Below are 23416 nucleotides of genomic sequence, written 5' to 3'. Positions count from 1 at the left end.
TTTTCAGATAGAAAGCAGTGGAAATAGTAGAGAAGTTTAAAGACAATCTCAATCACATTTGTACGTTTCAAAGGCAGCAGTGACCTTTATCTTCATTTGCTGCAAAATTGCAAATGTTTCAACCCACTCTGCGTTTTCCGTCGATAAGCATACATCTTTGAAATTACAGCTTTCAAGTAAGAATGGATTAACAGGTTTTAAGAAGTGATATTTGGTGGACCGAAGTTTTGATATACGACTAAAAATAAAATTATTTTGTTGTAGTTTTTCTGCACTGTTTACAAACTTGCTGACAGCTATTATTTCCTGACCTTTTAATTAATGTAATTATAAATGAATCCAAAAATGATTGTGCACTTCCTAAATCAGTAAAGCGCCCCACATTTTTTTTTATTATGCCAAATTTAGATTTGAATTAACTCAAATCTTAAACAATTTATTTTATTTTATTTAGAAAAATATGTAATTGATGCAAAAAAAAAATATATATATATGTAATATTTCTTCCTGAGAACCAAATTTTACATTAAAAAATAAATAATTATTTTTTTTTTTTTGTCATGGTAAAAATGTTGTCGTAGTTTTTGTGGACTGTTTGCAAACCTGCTGACAGCTTTAATTTCCTGACTTTTTAATAAATATAATTGTAAATGAATCAATACAAAATATATAATTTGTACTTCTTGAATCGGAAAAGCTCCCCACATTGTTTAAAAAAAAAGAAAAATCTGTTTTATGATTTTTTTGGTCAGGGTAAAAATTACGTCGTAGTTTTTCTGGACTGTTTGCAAACTTGCTAACAGCTTTAATTTCCTGACTTTTTGATAAATATAAAAAATACATTATTTGTACTTCTTGAATCAGAGAAGCTTCCCACATTGTTTTTGTTGTTGCTGAATTTAGATTTGGATTAAATCATTTTAACAATGTAAAACCATTATTTTTTTGTTTATTAAACAACAAAATTTTTTCTGAAAATCAAATTACACATTAATACAATTTAAAAAATCAGTTTTATGTTTTTTTTAAAAATCAGGGTAAAAATTTTGCTGTTGTTTTTCTGGCTTTATTTCTGGACTTTTTATTAAATCTAATTGTAAATAAATCCAAAATGTATTATATATACTTCCTGAATCATTAAAGCTCCCTAATTTATTTTATAAAATGGTTTAGTTTTGATAATACTACACAAAGTGAAAACCTCTAAAAACGTTACATTCAGTCTTGTTGGTTGACTTGAATATTTTTCTCATGAACGTATAACATTTCTGTCCTGGTTGTTGTTTTGTTTAAACTGAGTTGGGATTTAAGGTGGCAGACAGCCTGGGAGGGAGATGATCTTCATTGCTCCCACCAGGCTCTCATTAGCACTGCCTGCTCCTTCATCGCTTTAAGTCTTGTTTACTGCAGATGCCTTGTCAGCCTGTTGTTCTTCAGCTGCCAATGTGGACGTCCCCACATCACATCTGCTCCTGATGCTCAGGGCATCCGTCGTCGTGTACACATTAATCCCTGTGATGTAAAACACTGCTGCATCTATTAGTTGTTATCTCGTTTAACGCAGACATTATAAATGTGGATATGTTTGATGTTTAACATCAGAAAATGTTTCAAAACTGGGAGGGACGATGGCTTCAAGTGATGTAGGAGCTTCATAGATGCTGACATCTGTGTGATTTCCTCAGGGATTATTTCTATGTGTTTCTTTTATTACTCATACTGGGTCAACTTTGTGTCTGTCATTGTATTCACATCATCAGGGTTGGGGTCAATTGTAATTGTGATTTAAAAAAATCTTTTGTCGTCAAAATCTTAATTAAATTGTAATTCAGTTCAGATAAGTGACTTTGTAATTATCAATCGCCATGAAAATTCTATAAAAATTGTCAATTGTGATTTAATGCAGAACTGGGGAACCATGTTACAGTTCTATGTTAAAATACGTTTCATATCAAGCTTTCCCACATTTGATCATTTTCAAGAAATTCAAATCAAGGGTTATACTGACACAAAAAAAGCCTCAGACGCCCACACCGAAAATATTAAAACCTATATTTTCATTGATTAGGAAGCCTAACAAGGTAACCAATAGATAGAAAAGAAATTGGAAGATTTTTGGGTAACAATTTACTTGAAGTTTCATATATTACGCTATCATTAGGCTGAATAAGGTGTCATGAAGGCTGTCATTAAGTGTCATTCGCTAAATTATGACACCTTTGGAGCTATGTTGGAATTTTTGGGATTAGGTGGAGGGATCTAGTGGGGTTAGGTAGGGTTAGGGGTTAGGATAACAAACGACACTTAATGAGAGCCTTCGTGACACCTTATTCATGCTAATGACAGGTGTCATGTCATAATAATGACAGCGTAATGTCAGCCTTTATGTATTAAACTTCCAGTAAAGTGTTACCTCTCCCCCCTGACCTCCGTACCACAGACTCCCTATTCAGACAGTCCTACACCACCTAGTCACGCACTCACCATCTCATTGGCGTTTTCTGTTTTATTCTGTTGCTCCTGTTTTTATTGTTTTTATGACTCCACTGTACAGTGTCCTTGGGTGTTTTGAAGGGTGCTTTTAAATAAAATGTATTTTTATTATGACCAATATTAGCTTTTTAGTGTCTTTTACAGCTGATTTAATACCCGTTATCATAAGAGATGCTAACAGAAAGCTAACAGAAGAGGAAGGTTAAGATTTATTAGGTTATTTATTTTAGGCTCGGCAGTTGTGATTAGTTATTTGAGTTAAACTTTAGTAATTGAGACCGTAATTATTATTAATTTATATGTAATTGGAAAAAAATGCTGGTCACTGTAATTGTAATTGAATTGTAATTTAGCATGGGTAATTGAAACTGAAAAATTGAATTGGCCCCAAACCTGTTAGAAGCTCATCATCTCCTGTTGTTCACCCAGGGTGGCGGGGGAGAACGACTTCCTCCAGATGGTCATCAACAAAGTTATCTCCGCCAAAGAGGTCAATCACAAGGGTCAAGGTATGGACAAACCAAGTCAACTCTTTTTTTTTGGTTAATATATTTTCATTTAATTTAAAACTCATTGATAAATTGACTTCAAAATATACTTCCACTTAAAACGATTTTAAGTTTCCTCACACCAATACTAAAAGAGTCATTCCATGTCTATTCAACAAATGGCCCAGATAAAATTTGTTTATAATTAATATTACCGGTATGTTTTCTGATACTATGGTTGTTATATTTTTTTTTTATGTTTCTAGTGAAAACTGAATAAATAATAAATGATTATAAGACACAGAGGCAAGCTACAATGGCCTCATGTTAAGGATTTTTTATATTTGTGAGTGGTGAAATAACCCAAAGTTAAAAAAAGTTTTATATCCCAAGAAAGATGAATCTTTATACTATAAATTAAGAGATCAGATGTTTTCTTTCATTCCCACATGCAGTTATGGGTCAATGAAAATCGTAAAAAAAAAAAATATTATGGATTTCAAGAGACCGTCACTCAAGAACCAATGCATATACTGTATGTGACTCATTAGTGATGTGAACAGTCTATGTACATAGCTCTAAGATGATCAGATTACAGGGAGCTGAAGCACATGTAAAGATGTTTACTGAAGGCACAAACATGTCCCAGCCCCAAACATTTTTCCAATTTTGAGGAGCTGTGATGTCCACCAGATAGGATGAATAGCAGATCTTTTTATATATTCTGAGAGAGTAGGTGGAGCTGTATTAATATACCAAATTTCAGTTTCCTATGTGGTGTATGTGCTGAGATATTGGAAGCTGAAAATGGAAGAAAAATAAGGACACGTGAAAATGGACATTGGCCGTATCTCAAAAGGTATTAATCCGATCAAACCAAAAATGCACTTTGTGGCTATTGAATAATCACGGAACCATTGGTCAAAATATCAGAATTTTTTGAGACCAAAGTGCGTGGGATGTCCTGAAAATTTGTTGAAATGACATGGAATGACCCAGAAGTTTCTGTAAGTGGATCAATGACAGGATAGGACAATTCACCGCTTGATATTGGCAATCTTTTCCTTTCCTTTTCCCCACCATCCACCCCACCCTGCCCACGTGCTTTGTTCTTGAGTTTTTGTTGTGACTGTGTTTTGTTATTGGTGTATGTACGCTGAGGAGGTTTTTTCCTAGTTTTACACTGTCCTCCCCAATAGCGAACTTAGTTTAGAACCTGCCTTTTCCCCTCACCTCTCCTCCTGTTGTTCTCCTACTTTACAGCTAAATACAGGGCTCTGCCCTTGTGGCGACCTACAGTTCTCCCGCCCCTGTCCTCCCATGTTATATGTGTTATATGTGATTGTCTTTTCATGTTTCTTGGATGGGATGTAACTAAAACTTTAAATTTCCCCTTGTGGGACAAATTAAGAATATCTCATCTCATCTCTTATTCCTCTAAAACGTATGCTGTCTCTTTTTACTTCTGGGAGTGCTTTGACATTTTACTGCTACGCTTTTTCAAATAACAGTTCTTGTCTTCGTAGCTAAGTTTAGCAACGTTCACCAGAGTTTTTCTATGCAATTGCCTAGTTTTATTCCCCACATATTGCACAGCCTGAGTGCTAAGACCACTGACAGGTAAAGTGAAAAGCACTAATTTTCTTGTCTTTGTTACCATGGTGCTGGTGTTATTGGACATTAGGTGAACATTTCGTCCCCCAGGTGAACATTTAATGTGTTTAAAGCTGCAATAGAAAATGGCTTGTGTAAGGACTTTTTGAACAGGAGCCAACCTATGAGGGCGGGCTGGCTCCATGCAGGTTAAAGCATCTTTTAACTTTAGACCCACTATTGGCAACTGGCGCTTTAATTTTGTGTAAATTCACTGAAATGATATACACAACAAAAGCAAAACGATAACCTATGCAAAATGACAACAAATGAACACAAACTCATTCCAAAAAAAAAACCAAATAAATAACTGAAAAATATTCAAAATGACAGAAAAAATATATTAATTGACATCAAAAACACACAAAATGACAATACAAACATACAAAAATATCTGTTCTCACATCTGCACATTTAGATACATGGAATTATTTTGTTTTTAATTATTGTAAATGGCTTTATACATTCGAAATTGTATATTTTTGTCAAAAAAAATCTGTTGTTCATGTGAGCTTTCATTGTCTCCTTCCTACTAAATCTCAGAAAATCTATTTAGTTTTTATGTTTTTCTTATGTGTAAACTGATACTACACTGGTTGAACATATAATAAATTGTAAAAACAAGCAACTGCCAATTATTGAAAGTCTATGGAAAAAAGGGGAAAAGCACTTCCTCATAGGAAATTTACTGACCATTTGATTTTATAGATGAAATAAGCAAACAATATCCAGGCGGAGATGTTAATATTACAGGTGTTAAAGGGTTAATGCTCAGATTGGTCATTATTCTAAATGCTGATTTTAAATTGAGTCATTGAAATTTGTTTTTATTAATGTAAAAAGTTGTATACATTGTAAATTTGATATCTCTGTTAACAAATCTGTTACTCATGTGAGCTTTTATTGTGTCCTTTCTACTAAATCGCAAAAGATTGTTTTTTGTGTTTTTCTTGATTTTAAACTGATATTACACTAGTAGAACGTGTAATAAATTGTAAATAAAACCCAAAAAACTAAAAAAAAAACTGTGTTAATTTTTGAAAGTCTAAAGCGTTATGTAAAAAAGGGTAAAAGCACTTCCTCAGGACATTTACTGACCATTTTATAGACAAAAATAAGCAAAAATATCTATTAACTTAATTAAAAAAAAGTTGTCTGAATAAATGAAACCTTAACATATTATTCAAAAAGGGGACCAAATAAACTTTCTGTAATTATTACGCAGAAGTCATGGACAAAAAAGTGATTGGCATACGCCTCTGAAGAAGACTGGCAGTTGACAGTCAAAACACGTCAGGAGATCAAAGTAAACTTCCTGAAAAAAAATTGTCTGAATGAATGAAACCTTAACATATTATTGAAAAAGAAGACAAAATTAACTTGCTAGAATTATTACGTGGATGTCACGGGCAAAAATGGACACATCAAAGCGATCAGCACATGCCTCTGAAGAAGGCTGGCCGTTGAAATATGTCAGGAGTTCAAAGTAAATTTCCTGAAAAAAAGTTGTTTGAATAAATGAAACCATAACATTTTATTTAAAAAGAAGACAAAATAAACTCTTTGGAATTATTACGCGGAAGTCATGGACAAAAATGTGTCAAAGCATTGGATACATCGGAGCAATCAGCAAACACCTTTCAAGAAGACTGACAGCTGAAGGTTGAAACGTGTCAAAAGATCAAAGTAAACTTCCTGAAAAAAAGATGTCTGAATTAAGGAAAGTTTTTCAAGAAGAAGATAAAATGAATCAACTTTGTAGCTGTTTTGGCAACAATAGCAGGACCTAATAATGGCTGATACATCCATGGTGTACAAAGCCCTTGCTAATGAAATCTATTATTTGTTCCTGATGACTACACTCCATAAATACAAGTTCACATCACCATGAGAATAGTCCAAGTCCTCCAAATGTTAATGAAGTGGGCAAAGCTTTAGTAAAGACCATTGCTCCAGTAATTTAGCATCTGTTATTATAAGAACGATGTCCACCCAAGGGACCGAAGCAGCTAGAGGGGAGTGTTGTCCCAGCGGTGTTGTCACACCTGATGAAGACATGCATGAGCAAGTGCCAGTTCTCCTCTAAACCTCCCTGGTACAAACAGCGGAGTGCTGACAGCAGCTGTTTTTGGTGGTGCTCGCGTATTAAACAACTGGGTAGGGAATCTGTCACTCTTAACAATGTGGGGGCCTGGAAAGTAAAAGTGAATCAAGCCACCAATCCCCGACAAGGACCCCCTCACTCATGTGGCCTGTTAACGAGTGCGCCCCACACACCACACACCGCCATATATATATAATAGGATGCTTTTTAATGTCACATTGCGTTGATGAGTGCAGCGACATGCTGCTTTGTTTTTCCACAGAGAAATTTAAAAGAAACTAAGTCACCTTTGAAATGTGCATACAGAGCTTAATATGGCTCACCACTAAAGATCCTGTAGAGACGAGAGCTGCTTCCACTTCAGTGTGGTGGAAAAGTAGGGCAGGCATGATGGAGAATATATAAGAAACTTAAAAACTGTGACCAATTAACATATCATTAATTACTAATTATTTTTTAATATAAAAACAAAGAGCTACTGGTAAATGTATCCTAAATGTATCACAAATTATTAACTTATCACTATTCACTGACATTAATTAGCTAATTTATAATTCCAGCAAGATGCTTTTTGTCTTCTTTTTGAATAATATGTTAAGGTTTCATTTATTTAGACAACTGTTCCTCAGGAAATCCGCCTCGAGCTCCTGAAACTGCCAGTCTTCGTCAGAGGCATCTGGAAATCGCTTTGATGTTTCATTGACTTCCACCTAATAAGTCCAGCAAAATTCCTTCTGTCCTCAGGAAATTTACTTTGATCTCCTGACGCTGTCAACTGCCAGTCTTCTTCAGAGGCGTCCGCTGATCACTTTGATGTGTGAAAATGTTCCCTCATCCCTAATGAATATTTTTCCTCTCCCACACCTGGGATGGACTCTCTTCTCCAGAGACCATCTGGCTACAGAAAAAACTCATAAGGACACATCAAAGCGATCAGCAGATTCCTCTGAGGAAGACTGGCAGTTGACAGTTGAAACATGTCAGGAGATCAAAGTGAATTTCCGGAAAAAAGTCTGAACAAATGAAACCATAACATATTATTCAAAAAGACGACGGAATGAACTTGCTGGAATGATTCTGGATAGAAAAAATACATCGAATCATTGGTGGAATTACAAAAAATTCACGTTAGTGTTCATAATTGACCAAAGTTTTACAAGTTTCATCTGGATCATCATCATCAATTTTCCCCTTCCACTGCTTCAGCGGGTTGGGTGCCAAGGATTTGCTCCACCAAAGGCAGGAACCTTGGCTTATCTTGCATTTCCTGTTGCAGTTGAACAAAATAAAGACCCGTAAGTTTATCATGGTTTTTCCATATGTCACGGGTATACGGAACAGAATGAGTTTTGGCAGGGCTGAGTTAGAAAGTCTAGTTATATGAGCAATGTACTTAAGGTGTTGGACAAGACAGAAGTTACGGATCGGCGAAGAGTGGGTGAGGTAGGGTATGTCAAGATTGGTATATCTGAACCTGTCTACGTTGTCTTCTTCCAACGATGGTGTTTTATGTTTTTGTCTTGGTGGTGCATTGACACGTTCGAACCCATTTCGGACATGTTTTCTATGAATATTAATCCATGTGGAGTCCAATTTTGCCAGCTGTGAGGCGTTAAGAAGACTGGCTTGGGTACTGTACGTAAGATGGCTGCACACACGCCATTACAAACTTTACCCAGGTGGACAGCTTTATTCGACGATCCGTGAGCACGGTTTTTATCTCATTCCATTTCTTATGAGCTGAAGCAATACGCTGGACAGTAAACGCAGAACAACCTTACACATTTGATGACATGGCCAAGGTATGTGAAGCTGGTAACATTCTCAACTTGTGTCTCCTTTATCTTAACAATGGACTTCAGATGGTTTTCCTTTTGTGTAACATTGAAACACATTGTCTTCATTTTTGCTACGGCAATTGTTAGACTAAACCGAGTATACTCTTCATTAAATATCCTCAACATGTTTCTTAGTTCAGTCGTGCTCTTACAAAACATGACATTGTCATCTGCATAGCTGACTTGGATAAGGCATGTATCGCCATTACAAGGGTGATTCCATCGTTGGCTTCTGTTAGTGCAGGTAATTCGGATTGCATACTTTATGAGGACACCGGGATCAGGGAGTTCTTGATCTACTCGGTCAAGAATACATTGCAGAATAAAGTCAAGGAAGATGTTGAGTGCTTGATTGCCATATTGTGCATTTTATTGCGATTTTAAAAATAAAAAAACTAATTAAATGGGGGTGTTGTCCATACATTTGGTTCTAATGTATTCTAATGTTTCCTTTTTGGTTTGTTTGTTTTGTTGTTTCTGTATTTAATTTGCGCTTTTGTTTTTAGAAAACTAAAGCTTTGATTTTCCTTTTCTGAATGTAAAATCCAATGACCAAATTATGCTCTGACTAACCACCAACACTTGACAAAACGATGTAAAGATGTTTTCCTTTGTTGTTGTTGTTTTTGTCATTTAGTTTGTTTTCTGCAGTAAGAAACATGAATTTATAAGTAGCATCTTCTGGTGTCTTCTCACAATGGCCTTATCACCTCTCCTTCTCTTTTTATTTCCTTTCCTACTGACATCAACAGGCTTGTGGGTGACTTTAAAGCTTCTTCCTGGTGACATCCATCAGATTAGGAAAGACTTCCCCCACCTGGTGGACCGATCTACAGCTGTGGCTCGAAAGATGGGCTTTCCAGAGATCATAATGCCAGGTAAAGCTTTGAAATATGACGACTCATTTCTTACTGTAGTAATACATTCGTATTCTGTATTTCGTTTTTTCAAAAGGTGACGTGCGAAACGATATCTACGTGACACTAGTTCAGGGCGATTTCGACAAAGGAAGTAAAACGACCCCAAAAAACGTGGAGGTGACCATGTCCATCTACGACGAAGATGGAAAGAAGCTGGAGGTAAATAAAACGGTGGGATGTGAATCCACATGATGCTGGAGATTTAACTGATCTTCAGCCACTTCTCAGCATTCAGGACAGTGTGATACAAAGGGTTACAAAAAATGACAAATACATAAATAAATAAATAAATGAATTAGTACTTGCTGAATGAAATGAATAAATAATTAAATATATATTTAAATAAATAGATAATTGCAAAATAAATACATAAATAAATAGTTAAATACTTATTTTCTTATGTCTTTGTTACCAGATTTTTACATTTATTTATTTATTTATTTCCTCAATTATGCATTTTCACATGCTTTTTAATTGTATTTATTTACTTAAATGTAACCAATCATGCTTCAGAGTTTATTTAGGACTGCCCATTTAATTAATATATGACAGAAATACGTGAATATTAGATACATGAATATAGAATATCATTAATTTAAAATACATGTAGAAAAAACATGCATAATTGAGGAAAAAATGGGAGACAAGTATTTAATTTCATTCATGTATTTATTTTTGCAAATATTTATTTATTCAAGTATGTATTTAATTATTTATTCATTTAATTCAGCGTGTATTTATTCATTCATTCATGTCCTTTTTTGTCCCCATATGATACAACAAAAACACACAACGGGATTCGCTTAAACTCAGCTTTTGTGTAGAAGTTTTAGTTTCTTTAAAAGATAATTGTCTGCATCTTCTAATTTGGAGTCGATGACACTCATCGTTATTTCTGAGTGTTGAATTCTTAGAGTCTAATAAAGAGCCCATGCTTTAATATGTTTAATTATTTACACCCTCTGCTTCACATTACAGATTTGTCTGCTGAGGCTGACACTTAACGCAGCATTATACGTCTAGTTTTAACTACAGCACAGTAAACAGGCTGGACATATTTTATTTTTAAGACTGAGGTCAGAAGGACATGTTTACTGCAGACTTTCTAAACATTTATTCATATCAAACAGAATTATGTGTTAATGAATTTCCTCCAGGGCCAAAAACAGCTTGCTGCATATTGTTATTATTCTACTATTTAAATACTTTTCAATTCTTTTATTTTTAAGTGTTTTTGGTAATTCTTAAAGTCTGTGTTTTTTAATTTTGTATGTTTTTGGAGGCATTTTATGTATTTTTATGTTGTTTTTGTTCATTTCGATTCTCTTTTTGTGTGTGTTTTTGTAATTTTTTGTGTTTTTGTAGTCTTTTTGTGTGTATTTATTATTTTGTGTAGTTTTTTGGTCAGTATGTGTTTTTTGAAAGTTGATTTAAGCATTTTGTCTATACGTTATTTTTGTTAAATCTGGTAGTCTTTTTGTGTGTTTTTATCATTTATATATATATATATATATATATATATATATATATGCATGTATATTCATTGTTTTTCACTGTTTTTCTATAATTATGTGTATTTTTTTAATGTGTATTTGTTGTCATTTTGTGTAATTTGGTTGTCTTTTTACTGCTCAGTTTGTCCTTTTTCTGTTTCTTTTAGTGCCTCCAGACTCTCGCTGTCTTTTAGCATATTTTTCTGATGTGTGTATATTTATTATTTTGTCCTGTTTTTCTGTCTTTATGTATGTTTCTTGGGAGTTATTTTGTGTCTTTTTATGGACATGTAAGTCATTTTGCGTATTTCTATGTATATTTGTATGTTTTGGGAGTCCTTTTGTGTATTTTTATGTTATTGTTAATTCTGGTAGTGTTTTTGCGTGTGTTTTTGTAATTTTGTATGTTTTTGGGGGCATTTTGTGTATTTACGCTGTCATTTTGTGTATTTTTCATGTATATTTGTATGTTTTTGGAGTCCTTTATTGTATTTCGGTAGTCGATTTCTATATTGTTATTTTTGTGTGTTTTTGTCATAATTTTGTGTGGTTTAGAAGTCTTTTTGTGAGTCCATTATTAGCCTGTCACAGCACCTATTTCTCTCATATTCTCATTTTCAAGTCCCGGATTAATCAAACATACATTATTTAGGACGAGGGAATGAACCCTCGTCCTAAAATGCATCTTTTTAAATCCTCAGAAAGCGCTTGGCGCTTTAAAATAACAGATTATTTGTTCTATATCAGACAGACACTGCTCTGTCTTTCCTTTTTCTGTCTCTTTTAGTGCCTCCAGACTCTGTCTCCTCCCTCTGTAGTAAAAAGAATTTGTGAGAGTCTGGAGAGAGAGTCCTTATCACCTTGACATATTAGCAGACCTCCAGCAAAGCCTCTCACCTGCAGCGAGACCTTGTCCTTTTTCTTCTCTCTTCAAACTGGGAAGCTGTCAGGAATTTTGGCCACTTAGTGAAGGGGGCCACAGTTGCTCAAGCTTCACACCTGCCCCCATATCTGCCTGGCTCAGCTTGGGGAGACGAGGTCTGTTATTCCTCATAATTGCTGGTTGTCAGAAACCATTAGTGTGGGAGTATTTCTGCAGCGCTACACTTGCAGGCCAGGGAGTCATCTGGTGTAGTGGGAGGAAACACGCAACGGATTGATATAAACAAGGCATGTTCGCCGTCTTCCTTCCAAATCTCCAAAAAGGAGGTCTGGTGTTTCACATGCACACTCTGAGCTGGTGTAGAAGTGCACAGGGGGTGGGTGTGGTGGGGACCAATTGGAAAAAGCAATTTACATGGTGGGATCAATCAGCAGCAGCTGCTCAGCTTCCATGTGCCTGGCTTTGCCTTATCTCTCCTACTGTTAGGGAAGCATAGCTGCCCATTGCTAAATTATTAATTTCTAATTTTATCTGTTATATCCACTACGCTGTGGTGAGATTGGCAGCCAGCTCACAGGTGGACATGCATATGAACATCTCCACTTTTATCATCCATCCAGCTAGATTAGGGCTCGCTTCCTCCAGGAGTGTATTTTATAAAGTGGGTACTTTCCCCTTGCTGGAAGCCTGCTAATATCATATTTTCTGACATATAGGATGCTATTTTTTTATGTAAAGTTGAGGGTGTGGTAGGGATGCACGATTGTGGCCAAAATGATGATCACTATTATTTATCATGTTAAGGAAAAATCTGTATTTTTTTTTTTTTTGCACTACTTAAAAAAAAAAAAAAATATATATATATATATATATATATATATATATACAGTATATACCGGTATATGAAAAAAAAAAGATGTTAACCCATGAATGTAAAACGTACCAAGGGTTATCTGAATGAATACAATATTACATCTGGGCATCTGGGGCATCTGGGGCTGATGCAACTCATTGGAATCAATTAGAGCTCACAGCTCTGATCAATCGCCCAAATGACTCAAAGCTGCCGCTGACTAATGGTTGAGAAAGTGCCTGATTCGATATGGAGCAGAACACACATTTTAAACGTAAATATTGCCAACATTCAGGTTAAGTTAATTATGGCAATCAAAATTGTGATTGTGATTAAAATTCGATTAATTGTTCAACCTTAGGGTGTGGGCAACATGGCGGGGTGTTTTATATGTGTATATACGTGTCCAGTGAAAGCAGGAGTCGGGATGCAGAATATTATTGACAGTTCCCCCTACAGCGGAATGACTGAACATCACACTGAACTGAACATTCAAAAACGAGCTTCAGATAATGTAGAAAAAGTGAATTAATAACATGACATATGCGTTTTGCTCCACACTCGGTGGTCCGAGTGGAGAGAAATTGCGTCTGAGCGAGTGACAGTTGAAGTCATACATCTGTTGAATGTTTGTTTTTATTTTCGATGCCTAAAATAATGTGTTTGCTTAAATAAAAAGCAAATATCGTTCCCTGCAAGTTTGTTCATGAGCGATTGCACACATTGCTCATGTAACTCACACACATGCACAGACACACACACACAGCGCTACAACAGCCTGGATGCAGTAAAAACAGCCAGTTTGTAATAGAAGGAAACCATAAACAGCATAAAGTTGCCAAATCACCACGTTAGGTTTGTTTAGAAGCGATCGCGTCTGGATTCTGACTCAAAGTCTGGACTTTACAAGATCACTTCTGGGGCTGATAGTGCACGGTATGAAAAACAGACTGACAAAGCGGTGTATCAGTCTGGATCCAGTAAAATGTGACCATAAAAAGCTGTAAATGAACTGATATGCAGACGTAGAGCAGTAAGGAGGAGACTTCGTGTGTAGGTGGAAATTCATCAGAATATGCGGAAATAACTGTTAAATCAGTCTAGCAGCCTGCCTACCTGTCCATTCTGATTGCCACTTGGCCTTTATGTGGATTTTTCTTAGTAAATTGCTAAATTATTGGACTAAATACGGTGTATTTGATGTTGTGGTGACACTATGTTACAGTTTCTTTCATTCAGACAACTTTTTTTTCAGGAAAATATACTGACATGTTTCGACTGTCCACTGCCAGTCTTCCTCAAAGGCATCTGCTGATCGCTTTGAGGTGGACTGGGACAACGCAACAACAATTGGGACAGAGGAAAAACAAACACAAACGCTTAAGATCAGGAACATTCTCACTCTCCCACACCAGACTGTCACATTGGCCACGCCCAGAAAGAACTCCTAAGGACACGTTAAAAATGATCAGCAGATGCCTCTGAGGAAGACTGGCAGTCAAAAGTCATAACATGTCAGGAGATAAAAGTACATTTCCTTAAATAAAAGTTGTCTGAATAAGACAAAATGAACTTGTTGGAATTAATATTCGAATATTCTTGCCAAAACGAGTTGATTTTTTTTTTGACAGCCTAACTGCTTTGCATTCCAGAGCGTGATCTTTCCCGGCGCTGGAGATGATGGGATCAATGAGTACAAGTCTGTCATCTACTACCAAGTGAAGCAGCCACGCTGGTTTGAAACCATAAAGGTGTGTTTCTGCACTTATTTCCACTTACAGTATTTATCATTCTGTCTTCGACAGGCGTTGTCATTACTTTCTGTACTAACACTGCATACCACCCTTTCAAAAGCCATTTGTCATCTCAACACAAGTTTTAATTGAATGAAGTTTGTTTGCTGATGTTATTTGGTGTTTGGTAGTTTGGTAACTACCTGGTAAACTCTAAAGCATGAGAGTTTGTTTTTTCCTTTTAAAAAACAGAAACATTTAGATCAACAATAGCACATGGGTGCATTCATCTCACAACAAAACTGTAAAAAATTAATAACAATAATTCTAATTTAAAACCACACTGTGTAACTATTGACCACTAGGGGTGCTAGACCTGTAACTTTCACGTCAAGTGCCACAGCACTGTCGCAAAAATCAACAGCCAGTCAGTCAGGCCAGCCTCTTTTCGTCTTTTGATTGTGTATGCAGACAGTAGTTGACCTCTAACTCCGGGATAAGGATTGGCTCTGAGGGCTGGGGCCGGGTCGGGAAATTCCCGTATGTTGTGACTTCATGTGGGAACTATATACATCGGAGCTTGTGGTCATGTGACTGCCGTAAAGTGAAACGTTCTGCAGGCATTCTCCAGGTCACATGACCTGATTAAAAACTTACATAGTCGGTATTTCTAGAGGGAAGCCCCGCTCGGAGCATTGATGCTGTGAAGCGCTGTATATTAGCCTGAGGAATCATTTAAAATAACTCATATGGGTCAACTCTTTGTCAATTGGAATTCTTGGTTTAAATGTGATTCTTTCTATGGTTTATATATGTTTTAAACTAGATCAATCCACTTGAGCCATTTTCTAGTCAAGGTCTTCCTACATGTGACTAACACATTTTATTTCTTACTCTTCTTGGCACAATTAATATGCTTTAAATCACAAAGGGACATCATTTTAAAATCAAATATAGATTTTTTTTTTCTTAAAAGCTGCCTCCAGGACTCCATAAACATGTTTGCCAAAATGTAGCCACAGAGGAACAGTTCCAGAAAATATGATTGTGTCCTTTATTTAACCTAATTGATTGATTAATTTAAATAATTTCAGCTCCATAAGCTGTGCTAGATGTGATTTAAACCCATAAACTAAATAATAAAGAAGTCCATGAAGAAAAATTGTTTTATATCCCAAGAAAGAGTAATTTTTATACTATAAATTTAAAAAAAGATCAGGTTTTTTTTTCTTACGTCCCCACGTGCAGTTATGGGTCAATGAAAATAGTAAAAAAAAAGTATTTTTTCAGATTTCCAGAGACTGTCTCCCAAGAACTAATGCATATATGTGGTTATTAATTCGTGATGTGAACAGTCTATGTACATACTGTAGGTCAAAGCTGATCAAATTACAGGGAGCTGAGGCATATGTAAAGTTATTTACTGAAGGCACAAACATGTTCCAAACCCAAACCCTGACAAACATTTTTCCAGTTTTGAGGATCTGACATGTCCACCAGATAGAATGTATAGCAGATGTTTTTGTATATTCTAAGAGAGTAGGCGGAGCTGTATTTCAATACCAAATTTCAGTTTCTTATTAAGGTGTAGTTCCTTAGATATTGGAAGCTGAAATGGAAGAGAAATAAGGATGCACAAAAATCGCCACATCCCCCCCTCACTAAATTCACCATATCTCAAAAAGTAAAACTAAACTAAAAAATGACAGTGTGCCTTTTGAATTATGAAGGATCAATTGGTAAAAAAAAATTCTGATTATTTTTTTTTTTTAGACCGAAGTGCGTGGGATGTGAAAATGTGTTGAAATGACCTTAAGTAAAGTTTGAGACAGAAAATGACACAGTGATGGTGATAAATCAAGTGTAGCTCATCTGTTGCTTCCCCACTCACCAACTCATATGATAGAGAGGTTATTGTTTGCCTGGAGGAATGTTCAACTGTAAATGGCATGTGGAAAATGTCACTCTAGCCTATTTTATTAATATCTATGTCAAGAAAAGAAACTGCTTTTCTTGCTTAAGACTTTAGGCTACGCTAGCTACTGATCACAGTTTGTGCTACTTTAACATAAATATTTACTCTAAATATAGAATAGTTTTGTTATTATATAATATTTTCATCTTTTAACCCAGAGTTGGGCAAGTTTTGTCCCAGTTGAGGCCACACAAATGTGCTTATCTGATCTGTGGGTCACGTTAACATTCACGTCAGCATTTAGAATAATGACCAATTTGAGCTTTAATACAAGACAAAACAAAGGATTTTGTTTATATTTCTGTTGATACACAAAATGACTCCAAACACACACGAAAGTGTGTTTGGAGTCATTTTGTGTATTTTTTATTAATTCTGAGAGTTATTTTGTGTGTTTTTGCAATTTTGTATGTTTTTGTTGCCATTTTGTGTATTTTTCCTGATATTTTTGTCATAATTTTGTGTATATTTATTCCTTTGGGCTGTTTTTCTGTCATTTTGTGTATTTTTACTGTATATTTGTACGTACTTTCAAGGTCAGTTTCTATATTATTTTTGTAAAAAAAAAAATTGTGAGCCCATTTGCCTGTCACAGCACACTTACTGTAGATTTCTCTCATATTCTTGTTTTCAAGACCCAGATTAACCAAACATACATTATTTAGGATGAGAAAGTGAAACCTGATGACCAGCAGGAAAAAACAGTGATTGAGAAGATGTAAATTCCATACAGAGTGACAAGTGGTGCCAATTTTTCAACTGTTGTCCTAGTTTTCTATAATACTCAGCCTTTTGTTTTTGGTTCCACTTCATAATATCTTTGTGCAACAAGAAATCAGCTTGATGATGGCATGTTTTCATTAGTACACATTTAACTTGGTGCCAATCTAATCTTGCCCTTTATCTCAGGTCGCTATTCCTATTGAGGATGTCAACCGCAGCCATTTGCGTTTCACCTTTCGCCATCGCTCTTCACAGGACTGTGAGTATAAATGTCAGCTTCTGTATAAACAATTTTTTTTCTGTACAATTGGCTCATAATCTGTGGACAGCAAACACGATGGGAGATGAGTGCAGAGATGATGCACTGTTGTTGTTGTACTGTCAGTTAAAAAAAGCTACATGTTGAACACAGACGTGGATTTCCTGGTTCTAAGTCTCAGCTGGGGACGGGAACGTTTCCTCAAGGCTTTTCATCTGTGGACTAAACAAGTCTCGGTCATGACTCCAGCCACTGATGTGTGACCTTGATTCTTTGAACCGTTGGGGAGGCCAAAGGGCAGAGAAGCTTCCAGCAGTCTTGTTAAAACCATCTGCTCATTTCAGGGTTGTGGTCAGTTAAAATTGTAATTGTAATTTTAAAAATCTGTTGCTGTCGTAATCATAATTAAATTGTAATTGAGTTTAGATAATTGACTTTGTAATTGTAGTGAAAATTCTATAAAAAATGTCAATTATAATTTAACACAAAACTGGGCAATGGTGTTACAGTTCTATGTACAGTTCTACACCAGTGTTTCTCAAATGGTGGTACGTGTACCACTAGGGGTACGCAATGGCACTAGAGGGGGCACTAGAGAGAGAGAGAAACAAATAAAGTATCAGTCTTGGTCCCACCCCAGGCTTGAGATGACCTCAAATGATAACAACTATAGAAAAAAATCTATTCAGGAGCCACTAAATCAGGGTTTTTCAACCATGGGGTCAGGACACTATGTGGGGTCGCCTGGACTTTAAATTACGTTGCCTGAAATTTCTGAAGATTTTGAAAAAATTTGAAATGTTTTTATTAATATTCTTCCATTTTTTTCTTCTTTTAATTAGAACAACACATACTCCTCAACAACTGTATTTCCATACATTCACTTTGGGAAATATAAATCTCAAACTAAATTCAGTAAAAAAATAAGTATCTGAGCGCAAAGATGATCAAAAACTAATACTCTGGGGTCACGATCCAAAAAAGGTTGGGAACCACTGCACTAAATACTGTTTATTTCTATATAATTACTAAATGAGACTCTTTAAAATGTGTGTTATCACTCGTTCATTCCATCATTATGAACTACAGTTGTTTTTAAATAGTTTTCTAAGCAAGACGTTGTAGTCAGACAAAGGGGGGACATGAACCAAAAAAGTTTGAGAGCCACTGATCTACACTTCTGTAGTTAACAATTATTAAAAAATGTTTCATATCAAGCTTTCCCACATTTTACCATTTAAAAAAAAAAATTGAAATCTAGGGGTATACAGACACAAAACAGGCTCAGACGCCCACACCAAAAATTATATTAAAACCTATATTTTCATTGATTAGGAAACCTAGCAAGTTAACCAAGAGATAGGAAATAAATTAGATGATAGATATTTGTTTTACAGCTGATTTAGGACCCGTTATCATAAGAGATGCTAACAGAATGCTAACACACGAGGAAGGTTAACTTTTATTAGGTTATTTATTTCAGGCTCAATAACTGGGATTAATTGTAAGTCAACTTTGGTAATTGAGAACATAAATGTAATTGACTTTTTGAGCATGAAAAATAGTTCTAATTTAACTGTAATTGAAAAAAAGGCCAGCCACTGTAATTGTAATTGAATTGTAATTGAACATGGGTAATTGAAAATGTAATTGTTACTCTACAAGGTAATTGACCCCAACTCTGGCTCATAGCACAACACGGTCATCTGTGTTCACGACAATATTGTTCCATGTCAAGCAGGGTTGGGGTCAATTATAATTGTAATCCCATAATTGGTAATTAATTACATCTATGACATCATTGTAACTGTATTCGTAATTGGAAAAATATGCTGCTGTTGTGATCTTAATTGAATTGTAATTGAGTTTGGAAGTTCTGTTGAGACAATGTAATTAAACGCAAAACTGAACATTTGTAATTGGAAAAAAATGATGGTCATCGTAATCATAATTGAGTTGTAATTGAACATGGATAATTGAAGACAATTGTAATTCTGAAATGTAATGTCGTGTCGTCTTGGGCTACAAAACAAGCATACAAGAGAAAAAAACTAAAGGAAAACCTAGTGGCATGCAAACCAAAATTGAAAAGTGATCTAATCGGCAGCAGCTGTCAGCCGCTAGTTCCCAAATCATCCACATTTGTTTGCTTTTCACCCCATTGCAGGGGCTTTTGGAGGAAATTGCTAGGGTCTCTGAGCTCAATGCTCATTTATAATGTAGTCGGAGAGCCTTGTTGTCATGTTCTCCTCTGGAGATTAATGCTGTTACCAGACATGCCTTTGAAACTCTGCAGCTTTGTTGTTATCTCGCTGAAATAGTTACTTTGGAAAATTGCTCTCTCCAAACTGATCTTAGGTGATTGTGGGTCTGGATGTGTGTAGATCAGGGATGTCAAACTCATTTTAGTTCAGTGGCCAAATATGGACCAGTTTGATCTCAAGTGGGCAACAGATTTTAGTTTCTCCAAGCAAAAAGTGACAGATATCAGTTCCTACTAGAGACTGTTTAATTTGGGGAAGACTTGAAGAATAAATTAAAGAGAATTGCAGGATTTGGGAAAAATTCACAGTTCTTTCAAAAATTTAAGATTAAAAACGACTGTCGTCATATGATATAAACACCGGGAAACTTCGGCCAAAGCTCTTGCTGCATGGATCAGACTGCGATTTTAGCAGCTCAGAACTAAATCATGGAAATTTGATAAAATATTTTGGAAAAGTTTAAAAAAATCAGTGTGAAGAAAGAGTGGGAACCCTGGTTGTTGTAGTAAAAGCTGTAGTTGGTGGAGTTTGCAATAATAGCATTATTCCTCTCACAGTTTGGATTGTGGCTCTGGAGTCTTCGATCAAAAATCAGGAGGAAAAAGTGTGAATCAAACGCCGCACAGATATTAGACCTTTATATTTTTTTCGTCTGCTCTCAGTGTTGTGGTTCATTCCTGCTTCTTCTCGATGCTCCGAGCCAGGGCTGAACTTTAAGTTGAAATGGCAGCAATGCTCAGATGCTCCAGGCTACTATTGGGGCTCATGCGTTCAATAGTTCAGACATTTGTGGAGAACGAGGTCCCTAATAACTCTGAACAAGACGAAGGCAGCTGTGGCTGCACCAGATCAGCAGGGTCGAGGTTGGCCTTCAAAACAAGGCTCAGTCATTTTAAATTTATAGTGACAGCCCACCTTAGAGGTGACAATCTGATGAACTTTAACATATTCTGAGTTTGATTTGCACAAAGGAATCATTGTGTCCTTAAAATAGCAGGTCACTTCCTTCTTGGTAGCATTCAAACAATGTTTGTGACCAATGTATGTGCAAGAACCACTACTACAAACCCAAGCACTGCCCCGGACCCATAGATGCAGCCAGGCCAGCCGAAAGAGCGGTGGCCAGAGAGCCCAGGCCACCCCCCCACGGCCGATCAGACGCCCCCAAGACCCCAAGCCGAGAGGCAGCCACCGCCCCCCACACACACAACCTAGAAGGCACCAAGGAGCCAAAGACCCAACACACCCCACCACCAACCCCAACCCCCAACCCCGAGGCCCCCCACCAACATACATGTTTCTTTGACCTGGAGCAAGAGCATCAGAGAACATTTTTTGCTCTGCAAAGATTTGATGTGATCTCAGCGACAGTAATGGGCTGACCCAGGCCCCTCGCAGCCTTAAGTTCTATCTTGGGAAAGGGTATATCGTTAAAGAGTTCATCTGAGGGAGGGGGCAGTCTGAAGTATATAGTGTAGTGTAGAATGCAGCAAATGTTTCATTAATCTTGGTTGGATCAATATATAGTTCTACCGTGTTAGAGCGGATAGATGCAATTAACTTAGAGAATGCTTCCCTCCTGATCCGGTGGGCTAAGAACTTCCCAGATTTTTCCCCAGACTCAAAAAAGCTTTGTCTGGATTTGAGTAGTTGTAGTTTAGCTCTATTGACGGACGCAAGGTCAAAGTCTGTTGTTAGGCTAAGGCGCTCTTTATATAGAGTTGGGTCTGGGTTTGAAGCAAACCTGTCGTCTAGATCTTTAACCTTCTTGAGCAGTCCAACAATGTGAGTGGTTTTCGTTTTATTGAGATTTGAAACAAAGCATATAAGTTGACCTCTATCAAAGACCTCAATCGATATTTGGAAAAGATGTAAATAATTTAGTCACAAAAGAACTGTCATCCCAGTTAGGGCCATAGATGCTAGTGAGTCTAACTGGGGTGCCCTGCAACTTGCCAAAAACAATAACGTAACGGCAAGCTGGGTCTGCTACAGTTTGGCTGAGCTCAAACTGAATATTTTTACGAATAGGATAGCTTTACCCGTGGCCCTTTCATTGAATTTTGAGTGATCCAGCCTCTTTTAAGCCGTGAAGTCTCTCTGTTGCGAAGGTGGGTCTGAATGAAAATCACATCACCCCTAAGATGTTGGGGTGGGGGAAGAGTTGACTGCTTTAAAGTGCGAGTGAGAGCTGATGTTATAATTGTGCTTATTGTGTTGTGAAATTTATTCAGCCAGTCTGGTGGCAAGTGTGAAGCTTGGGTATAATGGTGGTGGCCGTGAACAGAGGGAAGATGTGAGTGGTTTTATCTAAAACTGGTATTTGGGATCAATGTGTCTGCAGAACTGCAGACCCTGGTCCTGCAGGGCACCGCCCAAGCAGGGGCCACCCCACGCCATACCCACAAGCCTGCAAGGTGCAGCTAGCAGGCCAAGCCCGCCAGACCCCAAGGGCAAGCCTCTGGGCGAAGACCCCCAGGGTTTCATGTTTTTTCTATCATTTCATCATATCACTTTGATGCTCTAAACGACCGGATTTGGCCCCCGGGCCTTGAGTTTGACACGTGTCAAATGTGGAATAACTTCAGTAACTTCATTACTGGAAGTGTGAAATTAAGCCAAGTAGAGTTAATGTGGAAATAAATGTTATTTTTTAATTAAAGACAAGTCACATAAGGAAGGAAAAAAATCCACCACTTTGATGATAAACAATGTACTCAAGCTATGCATCATTTGTGCAAATATTCAGTGTTTGCCAAGCCTCGTTGCAGGAAAAAACAATAAAGAATTTATGCACCGATGCACGAGAGGCATTATTAATAACATCAGAAGGGAGCAGTATGTACTTGTGCCAATGTAGGAGCTGACTCGGGTCGTGAAGTGCTCAGATGAGCCTTCGGGAGTGTCTGTTTTTGACTGTGTGCTGACTTGTTAATGACTTGTTTAGTCAGCAAAGCTGTGTAGTTTTTTTCTAACTGTTTTATTCAAGAGAAACAGTTTTCTTAAAAATCTTAAAACAATTTTCCTGTTTAAAAATGACCAAAAACCAAAATAACCACACAAGGTTCAGATAAAAGCACAACTGTCAATATCCTCCCAAATCTGACCGTTTTTTTTTTTTTCTACAGCCAGAGACAAATCAGAGAAGATATTTGCCTTGTCTTTTGTGAAGCTGATGCGATACGATGGGACGACACTGAGGGACGGGGAGCATGACCTCATCGTATTCAAGGTTTGAAAGATTTCATAATCACTTTGCTTCTAGTTTTATTGTATCTCACTGACACCGAATGTGACACATAATGAGATGTAGGTGAATTAGAAGTAATTGTCTTTTCTTTTTTTTATTCTATAGGGGACCATGCGGTGACCCCCACAATTAAATTAAAATTGCTTTTGCAATAAAACTGTCCAGCAAATTATACCATTGGTGTCTTGGTGTCAATTTAGGTTAATTAAAAAGGCTATTTTGGGAAGAGAAACCCTATTTGATTTGTTTTTGAAATTTCAGCTTCATTCTTACACAATACAGATGTACGATATTGGATTTTTTTGGCCGAGATGACTATCAGGCAAATTAGTATTAAAATGAACTGTACTTTTGGTCCCCCCCGTGCACCTTATTGTAGAGATCATCTAGTCATTCATTCTGCAGACCCTGTCATCTTGGCAAATGCAGATGTAAGACAAAGATTACATTGATGTAACATCAGTAATCATTTTTTCAGCAAAATACT

General features: G+C 36.5%; 1 protein-coding gene across 2 annotated transcripts in view; it reads left to right on the top strand.

Annotated features, from left to right (window-relative positions):
- Positions 1–23416, top strand: part of dock1 (dedicator of cytokinesis 1) — a 211018-nt gene that overhangs the window by 32668 nt on the left and 154934 nt on the right. For both annotated transcript variants that reach the window (XM_028475387.1, XM_028475386.1), the window contains exons 12-17: positions 2923–3002; positions 9329–9454; positions 9531–9655; positions 14378–14476; positions 17343–17415; positions 22808–22911. In XM_028475387.1, the coding sequence (XP_028331188.1) occupies positions 2923–3002; positions 9329–9454; positions 9531–9655; positions 14378–14476; positions 17343–17415; positions 22808–22911 (607 nt within the window). The remainder of the gene's footprint in view (positions 1–2922; positions 3003–9328; positions 9455–9530; positions 9656–14377; positions 14477–17342; positions 17416–22807; positions 22912–23416) is intronic.

This window comes from Gouania willdenowi, chromosome 19, assembly GCF_900634775.1.
Source record: "Gouania willdenowi chromosome 19, fGouWil2.1, whole genome shotgun sequence".
Classification (NCBI taxonomy): Eukaryota; Metazoa; Chordata; class Actinopteri; order Blenniiformes; family Gobiesocidae; genus Gouania; species Gouania willdenowi.
Note: the sequence above shows the minus strand (reverse complement) of the source record. Positions and strands in the feature narration are given on the sequence as shown.